Genomic DNA, 20471 nt, shown 5'->3' with positions numbered 1-20471 from the left:
ATTTTTTGTTATTTTTACCCTTGAAAAATTAATTGACTCTATTTTACTCATTTTTGGTTTGATGTAGCTGTTTACTTTTCTTTGAAAAACTTATTTCTTGGAAGAAAAAGTTTTAAAATTAATATACACATGAAGACTAAGAAATGACTGCAAAGTAAACAAATTCAGTGAGGAAATATGATTGTGAACTAAAAGCTGATAAATATTTAAACTTTCTTGGATGTCTTATTAATAGATAGATATTTCAAATGAAGATTTATGCCATCCACAATCTGTTAGGACACAAGTTGTTAAACTGAAACGATTATCAAAACAATTAAGTGGCCATAAGGAAGTTCGACAGGAAAACAAGAAGCAAAGGCAAAGGAAAGGTTGCCATCAATACTAATCATTTTTCAAAAAATTAGCAACTTGAACTTCTTGTTTTTTTATTATATTGAGCTTCTACTTTAATTATATTCTAGGCCCTATTTTGTGGAAGCGTATAACAAGTCGTAGTGATTCAATTTATGTATTGATTGCTTTTATTTTTGTAAAGGCTGCGTAAACTAGCTTGTGGTGGAGTGTATGTCTAAAACAAACCTAAGTCTAACAATAGCATATAGATTAATGAGTAATATGAGATCATACTGTTGATATAGAGGAGCTGTAGTGACAACGGCGTTGTCCACATCAATGCATCCACCATCGTCACCATGACTGGAAACCAGCTTTTCAAGCTCCGATTCTTTCTCTGTCAACAATCCAATATTTCTATTTATATCTGCCTGAAAAAAAAAACATCTCACCAATAAAATATTAATTAAAAAAAGTCTATATAATTAGCCTTACTCTATATTCATGAATTTTGCTAATATTTGAGATTTAGCTATCACTAATGCCAATCAGAACTATTTATTAAGAGAAATTTAATAATAAAAAAATCTGATTGGCTCAAATTAGCGTAAGCTGAACCTCAGTATTAGTAACATCCCACTGTGAATGGACTTTTAGCAACAAATTTATACAAATCCATCCAGGCTGAGATTTAAAAGCGGTAATTTAATAGTTAGATTCATATTGACACTAAATAAAACATTACGATAACAATCATTTTCCAAGAGTTTACAAACACTCATAGGGAGTTTGAAGTTTAAAATACTATTTATTTAAAGCTGACCTTAAATTCTTCCTTTTATCACTTTTCCCATAAAAAACGAAAGCAAAAGAAAACCTGCAAAAAACGAAAATAATATTAACAACTCACGTAATGCAGTCATGGACAGTTATATAACTATAATTTCGATATTTCAACGTACCGTCCATACTTCTTTTCAGTGCAGAAGCAAAATATATAAAAGCAAATAAGACAAACTTAAAGAGAAATAGACTAATCAAAAATGAGAAAAAAACAAAATACATTTAAAATAAAAATTCTATAGGAGAAGAAAAAAATTCCAAATGCGAAATAGAATTATCCAGTTCAAGGACACCAATGGAAATATTTCCAAGGAAGGAAACAGATATTTCTCCACTTTAAAGTCCGATTGATACAAAAACACTTCCAGAACTGTAAAAACTGCAATTGTCCGACTAATCAGCGACAAACCTATGTCACTAGTGAAACATATCTTTCTTATGTTTAAATTACAAAAAATATTTTTTCCCCTTAAACACTACAAAGTTTGCTCTTTTTGTATGTCTCTTGACTTTCAACCAAGTCAGGGCAGAGGAGATAAAAATCATAATTGAAGCAGTAGATGCAACCTATTAAAGAGCTAAGTCCAGCCCATAGTACCCGATGATTTAAAAACGCGTTGTGAAAAAAAAAATTCAAATAAGACAGAATTGCCATTTTAAGCTGATTTAGTAACGGTAGCTGTTATTTCGTTAATCTCAACGATAAATTTTAATTGCGAAAACAATTTTAAAAGAATTTAAAAAAATAGTCTGTAACTCCTCAAAAAGGGTGTCCAGTCAAAATGAAAACAGTACCATTGGAATCACCGTAGCTAAAAAACTTCATATAGCAGAAATACAGTCCCCAATCTTTAACAACAGGGAAAATAATTTCTTGGCACGGGAAGCAAATATGTGTATGATTCTTTTTTTCACCACAGATGATCGCACCGAACCATAGGTATTAGAATGTTGGAAGAGGGTTCTAATAAAAGAAATAACAAGATCTGATACCTTTTGTAAGCAACAACAGATAGTATTGTAAAAATATACAATTTTTGATAAATAAACACATAGCGATGAGAGGAATAAGAAAAAGAGAGAGAGAGAGAGATGGGGAATGAAAGGAAGAAAGAAGCGCGAAAGAGACAAAGAGAAGGGAGGGAGAGGAAGACAGGGAGAATAAAAAGACAGAGCGGCAGTGAGGAGGGAGTTAAGATGTGAATGCTTAGACGATGCTTTTGCTTCTTCTATGTAGAAATTGTCATAAAAAAAAAACTTCTTTCATACTTCTTTTCTATCATCGTAGTGGAGCCTGATTGGAGCCCATGAGACCTCTCAATAAACAGTAAAATCGAGAAAAATTCATTTTCGAGAATTCAAGCCCCAGCATCTTGAGATTCATCAATAAACCTGACATTGGAACGACTCTGGTAACCGTTAACTTCTTTTCTAAACTTAAAACTATTTCGAACTTGTCGTCCGTTTTTACACGGTTTTAAATATTTTTTAGAGTTTCTTCACACTATTGTTTTCGCATAACATGTTTTTTCCCCTAAGTGTACAAGAATACGACCATAATATTCTACAACATAATGAAATAAAATTACAAAAAGTTGACTAAAATACCTGTTCCATTTCTATCCTTGTGAATATATTTTCGAGCGTCTGTTTTCCCTGAGACAGCTCTTGACCTGTTCTCCGAAGGCTCTCCATTTCAGCCAAAGCTGCTGCAGACATCTCCCCAAGCTTACGGCGTATTTTATCTTCAACCGCCGATAGAAGCGACGCCCTTATATGTTCTGGTTGAATTGTACCAGTAGACGACTGTTAATAATAAGAGATTCAGTAAAGCTTAAGGATGGACAAAGGAAAAAGAGCCAAACCAGGTATGACAGGCAAGCAAAATTATTATTTTTTATCCACCAAAGTGTTTTATTTTACTCTTTAGAATGTATTTTTTTTAATGCCTATCATTGACACAGTTATATAAGCTTAACTTAGGCTTGATTAATACAGATAACCTCATTAATTATCTAGAACGCCATATAATTTTTGGCAAGCGCCAAAATCTTTCTTTTTTTATCAGAATATTTCTTCAACTATCAAAATTCCTGAACTCTTTATGCGTTTATTTCTGGCTGTTCTTTTTCTACCAATCTCTTTTCTTTATATTGGCAATTACCTTCTAATAAATTATCTCATTTCAAACTCATTACCTGTACCTGCGGAATTGAAAAATAAGATTTAAAACGCAGAAGTTTTCCAAAAGAAATACAAACTGAAAAAATTATTTCAACTTCGTTAGACGATCGAGAAAATTTCACACTAACTGTAATAAAAAAGGACCAAAATTTCATCAACTTTACAACATGAGATACTCTAACAATAAAGCCACATGAGGCGATAAGCCACGGCTTGCAAACTTAAAATACAAGCCACTTATATTGCAATGGGATCTACGTAACCTATTTTACAACCTCATCGACGATCCTTGTGCTTGATATTTTGGGACTGTTTCCACTATATGTTATGGATCAGAACTAAACAATTAGTAAATTTATTGGCATAAATTGATCATACATTCTACTTGTATACTTTATTCGAACTAACCTAGATCCAATACTCAATCAGTTGGATGAATATAAAACAATCAAACATAGAGTTTGGGCAAATCAAGTTTTTCGAAGATCAGACTTCCAAGTTTCAGGATGATCGGCTTCATCTCCAAATAGGAAAGTAAAAAGCATGCGCAAACGGAAAACTATTCCGAGAACTTAGGAAATCCTAATAAGGAATAGCATAATAAATTTAAGAAAGGCAACCATACATCTAAGAAGTGAATTGTCTGATTATGGTATTGAAAAATAACTTCAAACTAAGAACAATTTGAAACACAATTTAAAATGGTCAAAATCGATCGTGGGCTGTTAATGACTGGAAGAAGGTAATTCTCAGTAATGAAACACATTTACTGTGCAGGGATACAAATCGAACATTCTTCAAAAGAGATCCTTTGATACTTTTTTTTTGCAACAAAAGGAACTGGAAGCCAAGTTTCTTTTAAAGGCATGATGAATTCAAACAAAATTTTAAACAGTAGAATTGCTCCTTTCATAAAATCATTTGACAGGGCATTTCAAAATGACTTGGCCTCTTGTCATACTTCGAGATTGGTCCAGACTTTTAGCCTGTCAATTCACCAGATCTAAATCCTGTTGAAAACTTTTGGCATATTCTCGAGGATTGTTTAGCTAAAAAGAATGGCACACAAAAGGAGCAACGATACAGTGCTATAGAAGCGCGGTTCCACGATGATGAAATCAAGACCATGTGCATTGTGCAAGTAGAGCGCACGCCAAGTCATGATGAAGAGGTCAAATTTGCTAAAGGAGGACGTACTTCACTGTAATATAGAGAAGTATCCGCCTTTCTAAAATTTCTAATGATTAAAAGCTAAGTTTCTTGAAAAAGTCATTTCTTGTCATCTGTTCTATAAAATTCAAGCAGTATAATAGCAGATACTGTTATACATGAATAAATGAATCTTCAAACCAACAGAAATTCAAATGAGTAATTAAGTCAAATTTAAAACGAACAGACAGAAATTAACACAAACAGGAGTAAAGGTTCTGCCTACTAAACCTTCAAAAGGCCAGAGTGTCATTTACACCTTACTGAACACAATTTACTGAAAGCGTAATGTGTTGTATCATCAGCAACAAAAATATAAACTGCAAATTCGAGCCCAGCTGTACAATGCTTTGGTTTATACCCCATTTTTTTTTAGCTATGCACCCATTTTTAGCATTTTAGAATATTTTTTTTTCAAAAGTTATAAGACAGCAGCGGTAAGATTTTTATAAATAAGCAAAAATTTTGCTTGATTTACGACCGTGGAAAAAGAATACGTCAGCATCGCACCGGCTCGACGTTGCAGACCCCATTGTGGCTCTCATCAAGAGTCGAAGCATTTAGATATGGTCTCAAAGTTGGATACGAAATCCTAAGTGTTTATGAGTTCAAAGCGATTCCCCGGTGCTGTAACAATTGCCGATCCCCTGACCATCTCCAGTCGTCTTGTCCCAGTGTTACACCAAAATGTGCGCGATGTGCCGGTCCTCATGTTTCAGATAGAGACTCGCCTTGCAATTTGTCACCTAAGTGCGCAAACTGTGGAGGTGATCATGTTTCGTTTAGCCTCACTTGCCCTAAATTGAAAGCAATTGTCAGTCGCAAGTTACCGAAAACGAACTAATGTCTGAATCAGTATCACTCGTGTCCTTCAATATTAATGGGACAAAAAACAAGGACCTGACCATTGATGAACTGTACAGTAAGTTTGACATTGTATGCTTTCAGGAACATCTTTTGACCGCAACGAGTCTGCAGCTCTTATAATCTTGACTGGCTCCACATTATACTTTTGGCCAGTACTTTGACAAATTTATTTTGCCTTAATTCTACCATATCTTTGTTCTGTGTGTTCACATGCAGATCACATAATTTTGATTGCTCAAATCTATTTTGGTCTTATACTTTGAATATTGTGTGTCTTACCATTGATATTTATTTGTATTTGTTTGTGTTCCTATCACCTTCATGTATGCTATTTTCTATCACACTTTTGTCATGTCAGCACACTTACAGCTCACATAAATTTTACTGGTCCCATATTGTAAATTTAGCCTATTCTTCAAATATTATGAGCCATCCTACTAATGTCTCTTTATATTTGTTTGAGATCCTATTGCCTTTATGTAGCCTGATTTCTGTCATTGTTTGTCATGCCTTAACACTCGCAGCTCATCTTTTCCTGATTGGTGCCACATTATTTGACCCCTTTCTTTGGTTAATATTTGCCATCCCACTGATATTTCTTTTTCTTTGTTTATGATTCCATTACCTTCAAGTGTACTATGGATAGTGTGTCGTTTGTGAAGGTTTTATATGTCTGAGATAAATATGGGTGATTTCTCTTTCCTTATGAATTCTTCTATTCTTAATTCAGTTATATTTGATCAACCAAGTAGTGCTGGTAAACAAGAGGCACACACTTCTGACCCTCTCCTTGAATCTATGGTTAGTTCTAGCTGTAATTATCACACCACCATTGATTATTGTGATAATATTATGCCCTCACTCTCTTCAAACAGTTGCTTCAATGTTTTTTGTTTGAATGTGCGTGGGATAAGAGATAAGTGGGACACTCTTAAATCGTATCTGTGGTCTGATAATTCTTGCCCTTTTGATGTCATAGGCTTGACGGAAACATGGTTATCTGACAGTGATAATTTTACAGCTTATGACATGCATGGTTATATTGCTATTCATGTCCCTAGAATGGTAACAAAGTGTTCTGGGGGTATTTCTTTGTTCATAAAATCTAGTATTGAATTTTGTAGAAGATCTGATCTTGAATCCTTGTTTACATCGGTGGTGTCTAATAGTAGGACAGTTTATTCTCTTGTTATTGATCTGAAAAGCCAGGTTGCATGTGATACTGTTTGTTTGTTTTATAAGCCCCCTCCTTTTCCAACACATCTGTTCTGTGATTTGCTTGATCAGCTTTCTGGTGTGGGGACTTTCTCTAAAAAACGGATTTGTGTTTTGGGAGACTTTAATTGTAATATGTTAAATGTTGGATCAAATGATGAATGTGACCATCTTTTTGATGTATTTTCTTCTTCTGGGCTACTTCCTTCAATTTTTTTTCCTTCACGCGTTGACCCTTCAAGAAATTCTGCCACTTTAATAGATAATATTTTCACTTCTCTTTCTCCTAATTTGAAGTTCTCGTCTGGTCTTGTTTTCACTGATCTTTCTGATCACTTCCCTATTTATCTATCACTATCTGTGCCTAAAACAGAGATTACTGTGGATGAGAAAGGCAAGTCTTCTTTTAGAACTTTTACAGATAGAGAAATTTCTAATTTAATACATAGTCTTCAGAGTAATGATTGGTCTAGTGTTCTTGAAGCTAATGATGCTGATTGTGCAACTAGATTATTTTTGTGTCGTATGGGCACTCTGTTGGATAAGCATTTTCCTCTTAGAAAGAGGCCAAGGAATTTTACACCTAAATGCCCATGGATGTCTAGAGGTCTGATCAATGCAACCCATATGAAGGCGTCTTTGTTCAAGGCTGCATGTAAAAGTAAGACACAGGAAGATCTTCTGAAGTATAAACATTACAAAAATGTGCTCACTTCTTCAGTTCGCTTAGCAAAAAAGCTTTATTTTTCACGTCGAATTAATGAGTGTAAAGGGAATTTGCGCAAGGTTTGGACTGTAATTAATGAAGCTCTCTCCCGTAAGAAACTCAAACAATCTTCCCCATCTCTTTATAGGAAAGCTGATGGATCTGTTGTGGATAAAAAATCCTTAGCAAGTGCCTTCAATTCGTATTTCACCACACTTCCCTCTGTTCTCATTCCACCCCTGAGTAGAGTAAGTTGTTTTCCTATGACAGAGAAGTCTTTTTTCCTTTCCCCATGTAGTACTACTGAGATTTCTAGTATTATTTCTCAACTTCCAAGTAGTTGTTCAGTTGATAGTTTTGGTTTGAGTAATAATGTCCTTAAAAAAATCAGTCAGTTTGTTTCTCATCCCATCTCACACATAACTAACCTCTCTCTTTCTTCTGGTTTTTTTCCTCATTTATTTAAAGTTGCTACCGTTGTACCCTTGCATAAAAAAGGTGATTCTTCTCTAATTTCAAATTACAGACCTATTTCTCTTCTTCCCGTCATCTCAAAGGTTGTTGAAAAAGTAGTGTATCGTCGACTCTCTTCATTTGTATTTAGTACTAATTCGACTGCGGGAAATCCTCTCATCACTAACCATCAGTATGGTTTTCGTCCCTCATTCTCTACCTTGCACGCACTTTCTGATGCAACTGAGTTTGTGCGTGTTAATCTGGACAAGGGCTTGTGTGTTTTGGGTCTATTTCTCGACTTTTCTAAGGCCTTTGATATGGTTGACCACAATATTCTTCTGTCTAAACTATCTTTATTTGGAGTGCATGGAGTCCCACTAGAATGGTTTAGGTCCTACCTCTCAGAGAGATCTCAGTATGTTTTGGTTAACTGTACTTCTTCCTCTACTTTGCCTGTATTGAAAGGTGTCCCACAAGGCTCTGTGCTTGGTCCACTTTTATTTCTAATTTACATCAATGATCTTGTTGATGGTCTTCATCCCCATGTTCACCCTGTTCTTTTTGCTGATGACAGTAACTTTTTCATTGCTGCGGTGGACCTGCCATCTGCCACTTCTATGGCTCAAGGTCTTCTTGATAAAGTAAAGGATTGGTGCTGGTCAAATGGTATGGCTCTTAACAGCCGAAAGAGTGCCATTGTCAACTTCAGGACCCCTTACCGTATGCGAGACGTACAGGAGCCAATCACCCTGACTTTTGGGAATGATATTATACCACAAGCTACTGTGGTGAAATTTCTTGGTGTGTATCTTGACTGTTTTCTTTCTTTCAAACCGCATATAACTCATACCCGTTCCTTAATCCTCCGCCAGTCTTCAATGTTGCACCGGATTAACTCATTTCTTCCTCCTGATATTATGGTTTCTCTTTATTATGCTTTTATTTATCCTTACCTTTCTTATTGCTGCTCTGTCTGGGGTAATACTAATAAATCTCTTCTCTGCTCACTTCAAAGAGCCCAAAATAGGGCAGTGAAGGCTACTTTTCTTCTCCCTCGGCTTTACCCTTCCTCTGATCTTTATAATGATACTGGAATAGCTCCGCTGGATCATATTATAGGTAAAAGTACCCTCTATTTTGCGCATTCTGCTTTTCTAGGTACTCTCCCACCGCCCCTACAGCAGTTTTTTCTCACGGACAGGCTCAGGTAGGTACTTTTCTTCTTTACGTAATTCTTCTCGACGATTTATTTTACCAAAACGATCTTCTACAGCAAGCCAGAGGTCTCCAGTATATCAATCAATTCTATTATGGAACTCCATCCCTTCGGATATCCCTCTTTTTCTTTCTGCAAAGGCATTATTTCGTCGGGTATTTCCAATTCAATAATTTTTCTCTCTTTATTAATCCTTTCCTAATTTGTATGTCTCTTCTCTTCTTTTAAAATCATTTTCAGCTATATGTTAATCTCCTTCTAAATCTTCTATCTGTTAAATATCCTATCTATTCAATGTCCTTGTCTTGTTCCAGTGTTTTTTTTTTTTTTTTTTTTTGTTTTTTTTTTTTTTTTTGTATATATTTTATAATAGTGTTTTATTCTTGTTCTCTGTGGTCCATTACAAGCAAAGCTTCTTGGGCCTAGTAACCACTTTACTTTTGTAATAGTTTTTTCTTTTAGTATCAATAAATTGATTGATTGATTGATTGAAGGCCTTCAGGGGGTTTAGCATGTATTATAAAACAAAAGCTCAGCTTTCTGTCCCCGTCATGCTATTTCTCTGATGAACATTTATTGGCTATAAGACTTGGTAAAACCGTATTGATAAACACTTACCTGCCTCACGATGGGAAGAATATGACATCGCTTAATAAATTCTCCAAAGCATGCTCTAGTTTGAAAACTCTCCTTCAAAGTATAAGCAAAAATGGGTACGAATTTATTATTATTGGAGATATGAACACTGATGTAAAACGTGATTCTGCTCGTACTGTGAACCTACTTGATTGTCTCCCTGATTACAGAATAATTGCGAAGGATCTACCCTTCTCGTATGTGCATAATTCCGGCAGCTTATCGGATATTGATCACGTGATTTGTTCCCCGTTCATTACATCTTCAACAGTGCATGTCCACGAAGATGAGCAAGATATTGATCACCTTCCTTTATCGCTATGCTTTCCGATTAGAAAAGATAGTACTGACCAGGCTTGTGCTCCTGCCTCTAAATGGTTTGTGCGGAGTAATTGGAAAAATGTTAATATGCCATTATATATTTCAACCCTGGCCATTCTCCTTGGTTCTTTACGTGTACCTTTTCATCTACTCCAGCTGAGTGTTAGTCCTACTAAAAGTAATTACGATCTGAATCATTATTACAACCAAATCGTGTGGTGTTTAAAACGCGCTGAGGAGGTTGCTGTCCCTCAAGAGCGAGTGAGGAAAAGTACAAGGAAACCAATCTGGTCGTGTGACCCTGAGCTGAAAAGTGTGAAATATAAAGCCAAATTGTGGCTGCGTATATGGGTTGCTAACGGTCGACCATTAGCTGGGAATGTGTTTGAAATAAAACAAAAAACTAAGCGTGAGTTTAAGAAATGTCTGCGATCGAGCCGTTACAAAGGGTTAGAATATCCTACCAATAAGAAAGAATGGGACAAAGTGATTAATTCAGCTAATTTAAATAACTCGGCAAATCCTAATTGCCCCATTACGCCTTCTGCATGGTCTGACCACTATTCAGTTATATTTTCCAAATTGAATTATGCAGTGCACGCGCTTTATTCGAAACTGCTTGATTCGGTTCTCCCGCCTTCCCTGACTCAGGCACAAGTTATTCCCGTTTCAGTTGACGCTCTTTGATATTGACGAAATCAGTGCTTGTCATCTAAAAATAAATTGCCCGTCTTTGTTTTTCCAAATGTGCCTTTGTTGTTCCCTCGTTCCTGACAGCTTTTTGTGTGGAACTGTCACTTCTGTACTCACACGACCAGAGAAATCAAGTTCTCTTGATATTGACGGTATCAGTGCTTGTCATCTAAAAATAAATTGCCCGTCTTTGTTTTTCCAAATGTGCCTTTGTTGTTCCCTCGTTCCTGACAGCTGTGTGGAACTGTCACTTCTGTACTTAAACGAGGTAAGACTCCTTTGGATTGTTCTTCTTACAGGCCTATCACGGTTGCTTGTAATTTTAGTAAAATCCTTGAACACATCCTACTTCCTTTCATAAGTATGAATGCTAATTTCGGGGAGAATCAGTTTGGTTTTCGGTCTGGCATCGGGTGCCAGAACGCTCACCGTGCTCTTGCTTTCCTTCTTAAAGATGCTTCGGCTAAAGGGTATGGTCTTCATATTTGTGCTCTTGATCTTTCTAAGGCTTTTGATAGTGTTGTACATAGTCAGGCTCTTTACTCTCTTTATAGTCACGGTATTAACCTTTCAGTTATTTTTCTTCTAAAGTTTTGGTATAGTAATTCTTATCTTCGAATTAAAACTAATGGTGCCCTTTCATCTTCTAATGTTCTTGTTCGTCGGGGCGTACGGCAGGGTGGAGTGTTATCTCCTAGTATTTTCAAATTTTGTATCTCTGGTATTCTTGAGAATATTTCTTCTATGTGTTTTGTTGGTTTGAGTGATATTTCTTACCTTGCTTATGCTGATGACATTCTTCTAATTAGCCGGTCTAAACTCAGTCTATCGCAGATGGTTCATAAAGTTTCTTCTTCGTTTACTAAAATCGGTCTTTCGCTTAATGTTGATAAATGTGAGTATCTTTCTTTCAATGTTCCCTCTTCTCCTAGGCCTCTAATTTTTCAAAATTTTTCTATCCCTCATGTAGATTCGATCCGGTGGTTGGGTATTACACTTACAAAAAATCTTAAAACTCTTCGGGAGCGTGCTGTCTGGGATGCTAGAGTGAAAATCCAGATTGGTTACTCTAAAATTGTAGCCAATCGAGGGAAATACAATCGTATTGCCCTTGGTAAGCTTTATTCTACTTTTTCCGATCATTCTGTTCTTTACCTTTCTGGGCTTTACCCTATATTTAAGAAAAAAGACATTAGCGATATTCGATCCTCTTATTTCCGTTTCTGTAAATTTCTTCTCTATCTTCCTCTGTGGTATAAGAATCGAAAGATAATCAAAAAGTTCCATCTTCCGAACATTACTGAGAAGCTGACTGATCTACACAAAAAGCTCTCAGAAACGGCGTATCGGCGTTTGTCGCCTCACCACGGTCTGATCCGTTTGTATGATTAATGTCTATTGTTGACTCTCGTTTTTTTGTTATTTGTTTTTTTTATTTGTTATTTGTTTTCCGTTTTTCTTCAAGTTTTTACTCCACTATTTATCTTTTTGATGTAAGTGGGTTAGAAATAAATATTATTATTATTAATATTATAAGCGTCGGACAGAATTCTTTAAAGTCAGTTGAGCCCAGTAGCCTTGCCATTATGATATGTCTTTAACTGTCAGTGTGTATGTATATAGTACCTAAGGTTTTGTTCATTCCCGTTTATTTACTTACTCCATTTGTGGTCTTGTACCGTTTATCAAATGGGCAGTAAAATTATCTATCTACCTATCTATCGAATTTGCATTTCAAACAGCGTATTTTTTAACTATCGTTATATCAACAACAGCATAGCAAAAAAAATTATTTACTTAGGAGTCCCTTATCCTAAGGACGGTAGGATACATTATGGCCTACTTACAGTAGAAATTTCTAACTAATAAAAGACAAACGGGTTTAACCCGCTAAACTGCAAAACACTCTCTTCTAAAGATCACCCTATACCTGCAATACAAGATATGAAACAATTAATCGATCACCTAGCAGAGAGAATTCGATGGTGTTGTCACTAAAATCGCTATTTCTTTAACTGTCACACAAAAAATGCAATAAACTAACACTAATTAAATGAAGCATCATTTTGTTGAATTTAATTAGATAGCAATAAAAAAGAGTCATCATTTTAACAATATACAGTAAAAAAAAATCAATAAAAAAAGAAAAAAAAAAATCAAAATTACCTGCTCTGGCATTCCATTCGGGAAACATTGTGAATTTGTTGGATATGGCAAAGATGTCGCAGCGACTGGATATGGGGGCATACTCGATGACTGAGTAGGATACGGCGGGACAAAACCCTCGGAAGGTTGACCATATGCTCCAGGAGAGGGCATTGCCATTCCGGAATTAAAGTAAACTACGAAAATAAAAGAAAGGAAAAGGGAAAACTTTCAAAATTTTTCGGGAGTCCACGTTAAATTCACTAAGATGAGTACTGTCGCTTAAAAAAGTTACCGAGGAAAATTTATTTCAGAAGAGATGTTCCTTTCTTTAATTATGGGAAGTTACTTGTGCAAATACTAAAAACGATTTGCCCTTTTCCAAATTTGTAAAAATTATAAATTTTAATGTGTGTTTTTGGTGTCATATGGACATAATGGAAAGCTAATCTTCCACTAAAAAAACAAAAGAACTATTTTTTTTTAAAACAATTTACGATTTATTTTATTGATTGATTCATTTGAGTTTTGTCCGTAAAACGCCTAACGGAAATGGGGCTTTAGGATGTTCAGGAGAGGCAGGGTAGCAAGCACTTCGACCATAGTCATTGACAATAAGCCGTGAAAATACGCCTCAATAATGTATACATTACGAATTATTTAAAAATAAGGTAGCTCTTTAAAAAAGGACCGTCTTTTAGCTATTAATTTTGGAGCTATGTCCCTCTTAACTCCGAGCAAAAAGAACAAAGAGCGTTATCTAAAAAAGTAACAATGATCATGTGAAATGCTTTCGTTGAGGGGTTTCAAGTGCGATATTGTGCGACCAATATTACCTGAAGTAGTTAATCAGTCACTGTAAAAATATCAGTATTATTCTCTAAGAGTAAATAATTTCTTAGACCACACTGCCCTTCCTTTTACAATTAAAACAAAATAAAAATACGAAAACCGGGCAAAAAATTTTAATGAGAGAGTGAAAAGACGGTCACCGTCAAATTAAAAATTATTAGCCGTTTTACGTTATTGTTTTTTCTTTATATCAAATCCATAACCAAAAAAATATCCGAACCAGATATAAAGCTCGTAAAAAATGGAGAGATAAAGTGATAGAACAATTTTATTCAATGGACCTCGACACAATTTTTTTTTTCGGTTATTGGAATGCTTGAAGTAGACTCCAATACACCTTTATTAGATTCGATTTATCGAAATATTCAGAAATTCCTGACAAACTCCATTTTATGCAGACTTTTAAGGGAATTGTCGACTCCAAGACAAAGTCAAATAGGTTGTCTTCTTCTTTATACCATAATATATGTTATGAAGTTTTTTATGGGTTTTTATTATTTATTTTAACAAATCCTGAAACAACTTTTTTGGAGTTTTTAAATCTATCCTGCTTAAGAAGATTAAAATCAAAGGTATAGAAACGATAACCCCATAATGATACCACGAATGTCTGCGGGGGAAGTCCAAGAATGTCGAAAAGCCTCTTTAAAATCAAATTTAAAAAACCTGTTTGAGACGAATAGACCAATTAAGTTGAGGCCTAAGGATGTGAGACCTACCTACCTCTCATCCTTGGTTACGCCGATAAATTATCAATCTTTCCAAATTTAATATGCAAAGCTTGAGCGTCATCACTTACAAAATCATGCTAAGCTAATCAAGCATATGATTTTTCTGTCTGTGATTAAAAATATGTAATACCTACTGCTAGGCTGATCAATACTGTGAACCGAAGATATAGGTAATGATCAAGCACATCATAACATTGAAATACTTAAAATAAACTTATCAATAAAGCACAAATATAACATGTTGAAAGTTTTTCGCAGAAATTTACAGAAATACTTAAAAAACTTTGTGACAAAAGTTAAAAATTCTGGATTTCAAGCACTATATTTTAATGTTATCCAAAAACAACAGGCTTCACGTAATATAATTAAATAGAAAGTAAGTTAAGGGATCTAAATACATGGAATTTAAATAATTTAAGGAATACATTTTCCTCAGTATGGATGGACAGGGAAAGGTTAAAAATAAAACAACAATATAATGAAGCGCTCTGTCTTCAACTGGCAGGAATCTGGATGTTCAGCACCTATAGCACCGTCAGCACCGTAGTTTGGGTTCAGCACCTATGATTACCCATGAATCCACCTTCATACCTTCTGATGGAGTACTCAATTTTTGAATGAAAGCAGTGCTTAGATGCTGGACTAATTATTGAGAATAGATTTTCGGTGCCTAGGCCCCAGGAAGACTTAAAGGAATTGTGAACTATCGCTCACAATTGTAGAAAAGCACATCCAGCTACATTTTACAAGGGAAATTTACACGTTCTGCTCCCAGTATAATGAAACAAGTCTAGAAATGAGTTTTACATTCCCAAACCAGCAATAAAACATTCCGATGAAGACTACATTTTCAGAACTCTGTGTTTACAAACAGTTCGGTTTTGATTGCCTCTATGATGGCCTTGAAAGATTAATTGTCATCATGGCTACCCTTAAACTGGTAAGGTTATGGATGTTCAGACACTTGCTAACCGCAAAAAGAAATAAAGCCTAAAAGAATATTTGACGTTTGCTTCTTAACTACAAGCGCTCTATAAGCTGTCGGATCAGAGAAAAGCCCTAAAAAAAACACCACCCAAACTTCAACATATTTAATTGAGAACCGATAAGATTTTGTGAGGAATGCAAATGAAGAGATTGTATCTTTTTCCTAACATATGTTAGACCAAGCCAGACAATGGAAACTACAACTACGGCTGGTAGCCAAATTTATTTGAAATCTATCAACTGACCATAGGGCAATAGTCATTGTCTCCCACTGATTTTAGTTGAGATTTGGCAGACTTTTTGAAGGAAAAGAATTTAGGGATCCCCTCGACTGGCAGAGCTGATTCAGGACACTAAAAAGGAACTACTAGAAGTACTTTTTTTTAGTGGAATCTCTCAATTAGAGATTCCAGCCAAATTTGGTTGAGATAAAAAAAAATAAAAAAATAAAGAAAACTTGAAAAGCAAAACAAACCGACCCTCTTCCACCTATGAGTTGGACTGCAGCCAGACTGATTTCAGTCTGGTTGAAGAATGACACTTCCATACACTTGCTAAGGCACTTACAGAGCTGGACACAAAAAAGAGAAAAAAAAACAGAAAAACAAAATAAAAAATGGAGTTCGTGACTTTGAGGTTAACCTCTCCAAAGCTATTTCACGGAAATCTAAGAGATACCAAATGTCGACCTTTGGGTTTTGAGGAGATAATCCACGAGTCCGACATAACATGATATCCAAGAAGTCTACTTGCGGACCTGGGACAGTTTTGTTTTGTTTTACTTTCACACTATTTAGAATGGTAGGAAAATGTACGATTTATTTTTCCAGAACACCACCTGAAATTTCGTAAACTTCAGAGAAAACTTCGTAAACTTCTTGCTTTTGTGCTTTACGATTTTCATCTGGGGAAACAAATCTCTGCTGAATAGTTTCCAACCATGAAAATGAGTTTCACACTTTACTTACATGGTTGTTGAGAGGGATATCCTTCCGTTTTTGGCTTCGAATAAACTGGTGGCTGTTCACCAAATACTCCAATCATAACAGCTATTAATTCAGGCAAATCAGACTTCTAAAAGTAGAAAGAAGAAATAGTGAACGGTATTTTTAGGTGAAAATTGTCCTGGGTCTCTACAATATTAAGGCATAAATGAGGTGTTCAGAAACTTGATGGCCTACATCCATTTTATAAACCTTTTAATATTTTAGTGTTAAAGTGCTTTAATAAACAGCTTTGTAAATTCATAGACAAATTCTCAAAAAATATGGACCAATTCCTCAAAAAAAAAAAATCAGGTTTGCCATTAAACAGAAAAGCAGTTTTACAAACAAACTTGATTATGTCATGCTAATACGTACTTAAACACTAAACAGTCCAGTTGCCGAAGTCCGCAAGCAAAAACAAGATATCTGAAAATACTCTAAACAAGACGATTTTTATGTAAGAATTAAAACCATTAATGTGCTTTTTCTCGTTAGTCAGGTTGTAGACCTATGGAATCGGGCAACTGAACCTGTGACTAGACACATTTTGGCAAACTGTATAGCTACAATATCTTGTTACATAACGACTGACCACAAAAACGGTCCATTAAATCAAGTTATCGAGTTTCTTAGTAAAAGCGACTAAGGGAGTCCAGAACCCTGAAACAGACCTGATCGGTAAAAAAAAAATATGCCTATACTTTCTGAAGCGAGGGAACTGTTCGTTCCCACGCTCAAGATCGTCTGTTCAAGATCGAACTCTCCCCTTCCCCATGGCTATATTTTTTGGCGGGAGGGGATCCCAGAAATACGTTTGCCCCATACTCATCAACGTTCTCGTTGGCCCTGAAAAGGATCTTCAACTGGATCAAATTATTGCTCATTTTGTGAACTTTATTTTCTTTCTTTTGCAAAAGGCAAATTTGCTATTTTGAAAACAGAATTTCTATCATTACATTTTTTTTTGTTTCACTGAAAAATTGAGAGGAGTACAAAACTACAAAAAAAAGAAAGTAAAAATCCCTTCCCTAAGGCCATAGTTTTAGCCAAGTCCCCCACACTCCCTTCCCATAAAACTTATAGAGGCACCGACAAAGGTCACCTATTGGAGATTACTTCAGCTCCAAGCCCTTTTCTAGAAGACTACAGACATACAAAACATGAACAATTTGTAGCATTCGGAAAAAACATGATCTTTTCCTGGCAAAAAAAACAACAACTTTTCAACCTTATCCAATTGCCACATTATTAGCAAGTGTGACCACATTGTAAAATTTCTGCGGGCGCCCTTGATAGATTATCACTTTCGCCTCACAATAAGGTAGCCTACACTTAGTTATATAGTCTCAGCAGTAGAATTCAAATAAACAAACATGACTTACAGCAGGAGACCAGTTGTGGAGATAAGGTAGATAAACGAGTCCATTTTGATCAACGTGCTTCGAGACTTTAATTGTCATGTCAGGGGTTGGGGTAACGTACACCATAGGCGCATTCAACGGATGAGTCTCCAATAACCATATATTTACGGGAATATTGTAAGTATTGTCTACAAAAGAAAGAAACAATGTTTAATTTTTAAAATACATGATCGTTAAGAAGAATAAAAATTTCATCAGAAGTTTGGAACTAAAGAATGAAAGCTCAAGCGCTATACCACGAGAATAATTTTCAATATAATTTAGAGTGTTAATTTTACAAATTTACGACGCATGAAAATTAGCCTGCTTAAAATTTCAAAATTCGTTTAGAGCCTTAACCTACCATAAGCTAGAGACATTACTATAAGGATTGAAAAATCATAAGGTACCATGTGTTGATAGCGTGGTAAATGGGCTTTTGAAATATGATGGTTGCAAAGTTATGGATAAATTACCGAAAATTATGAAAATGTTTTTGAAAGAGTGGAAGAATCTTTTGATTTTAGGAAAATTTCAGTTGAACTATTCTACAGGATTCCGGGTGAATTTGGTAACTACAGAATCAGTAGCTTGATTTCTGTGAGAAGTAATTATTTAGCATGATCCTACTTAGTAGACTAAGAGATACTATAGATACAGCTTTAGGAAGAAGACAAGATACGTCCACTAAATTTCTATTCTTAGATTAATAAATGTGAAGCGTATTAATCATCATACCTTTTCAGTCTTCCGTTTTAGAGATCATGTACATGCATTTGCCACGCCTAATATAAAGTATTACTGAGGGCCCTATCCTTCTATGGGATACCAGAAAAGTATATTAAAACAATTAGCACAATGTGCAAGAATAATATTGATGTGCTTAACACGGAAGCGAGGCTAGTAGTTGGTTCGGTGTGGAGTCAGGATATACGCAGGGTTCTTTCCATTTATACAGATTATTTCAATGAATTTTGACCTAACAACCTATACCAAAATATGGGTTCAAATGGTAAGGTAAATCTTTATTAGACTTAGATTATGCAGATGATTTGAGCGTCCCAGATAAAACATTAGCAAAATAAATGATGTTTTTGTAAATGTTGGGGGTCAAGGGGACAAGAATAGGGTTGAAAATTAATATTAGGAAGAATAAGTCGCTTGGATCTGGAACAAATGAGGGTGCAGGGGTGATGTTAGATAACGAGAAACTCAACCAAGTGGATAGCTTCATTTACCTGGGTAGTATCATAGACAGCGCAATACCATTGCCTAAGTAAAGATCGGTATGGATTCAATGTATTTTTTCTCAGGCCCCTTCGTATGAAATTATTTGTAGAAACGCCGGAGGGAGCTCATTCGATTGGTTATTGGCAGTTCTAGTGGCCTTTTTAAGAGTCAAAAGTGATAAGAGGTCAATGAACCCCCCTCTCAAGCTCTACATAGTTGCCCCCTCCAAATCCAATCAAAATTTTGAGTTTGAAGAAAAATATGGCTGTATTGATTCAAGTGATCTTTCTTCAAGATGTAAAAATTTCCAGTCATGAAGTCACCTCATTTAAAGTTTTAGAACAAAGGGAACGTCAACCCGAAAAAAATCTGGACAAAGATTAAACTTTAGTGTAAAGGGCAGGGTGCACAGGAGAGGGCAGCCCCCTTACATACGGAATCATTTCTTTTCGTTTTAAGTTTCAATGTTGTTCCTTACTTTCAGTAGAAAAAAATTGTTTGTTTTTATTTAATTTATGATCTGTTTTCAGTTCATGGCGATCCCCCTGTGAGGAAAATTTTCCTAGAAATTCCCTCCCAATGAAAACTTTGTCATGGCAATTTTCTCCTGGTGATATTTCCCCCCATGGAGAATTTCTCCCGTGGCCCCCATGTAAAAATACCCCCAGAGAATTCCAACTCCGCTGAAAATTTCAACCGGACAATACCCCAGAGCATTTCCACAAATAAAATGAGGTCGCAATCAAGAAAGTAAGACAAAAAAAAAGAAAGTCATATATGAATTTTGTAAATCCCCCCCCCCCCCCCAGTGAAAGATTTGCCCTGGAAAGTTCGCCCTCGGGAACCTCCATCCCAATAGAAAATTCTCCCCGTAGAAATTCCCCCCCCCCTGAAAAATGTCTGTATATTTTCCTATAACATATTTTGCAAAAAAAGGGCAAATTTCATAGCTTGTGGCCCTTTTTCCGAGAGGTGCGGGGGATCATGTTATCCCAAAGACATAGTTATTGGATATTTCAACTATACTGAACAAATTGGCTATCTCAGAATTTTGATCAGACGACTTTGGGAAAAAAAGGGTGTGTTGGGAAAAAAAATAAGTTCTAAGTGTAATGTAACCCCTAATTCTAAGTGTTTACCCCCCCCCCCCCACCCTGAGGAAAATGCCCCCCGTTGAAAATCCCCTCCGCAGAAAACACCAACCTGGTAAATACCCCCCCCCCCTTATGTGCAAATATGCAGCCCAAATTATATATTTCCCATCTATTCTGTCAATTGTCTTTGTCTTGTCTAACGGTAAGCTGAAAGAAACTAACGAGGAAACCGGTGTGTTCTCGAATGTTACACAGCGTAAACTCGAGTGAGTGGCATATAATACGCAAGTACCAAAATTCCTTCCCCAAATGAAAAACAAAAACAAATGTAATTCTCAAATTTGGAAAACCTTATTTTCCACGA

The 20471-nt window shown here is 35.7% G+C and overlaps 1 protein-coding gene across 1 annotated transcript in view; it reads right to left on the bottom strand.

Moving 5' to 3' along the window:
• LOC136032063 (tumor susceptibility gene 101 protein-like) overlaps positions 1–20471 on the bottom strand; it is a 51063-nt gene that overhangs the window by 6662 nt on the left and 23930 nt on the right. The window contains exons 4-8 of the mRNA XM_065712180.1: positions 17766–17932; positions 16366–16471; positions 12849–13024; positions 2788–2985; positions 631–767 (exon numbers count right to left, since the gene is read on the bottom strand). Coding sequence (XP_065568252.1) covers positions 631–767; positions 2788–2985; positions 12849–13024; positions 16366–16471; positions 17766–17932 — 784 coding nt within the window. The remainder of the gene's footprint in view (positions 1–630; positions 768–2787; positions 2986–12848; positions 13025–16365; positions 16472–17765; positions 17933–20471) is intronic.

Source organism: Artemia franciscana, chromosome 10 (assembly GCF_032884065.1).
Source record: "Artemia franciscana chromosome 10, ASM3288406v1, whole genome shotgun sequence".
Taxonomy (NCBI): Eukaryota; Metazoa; Arthropoda; class Branchiopoda; order Anostraca; family Artemiidae; genus Artemia; species Artemia franciscana.
This window is presented reverse-complemented; position numbering and strand designations above follow the sequence as displayed.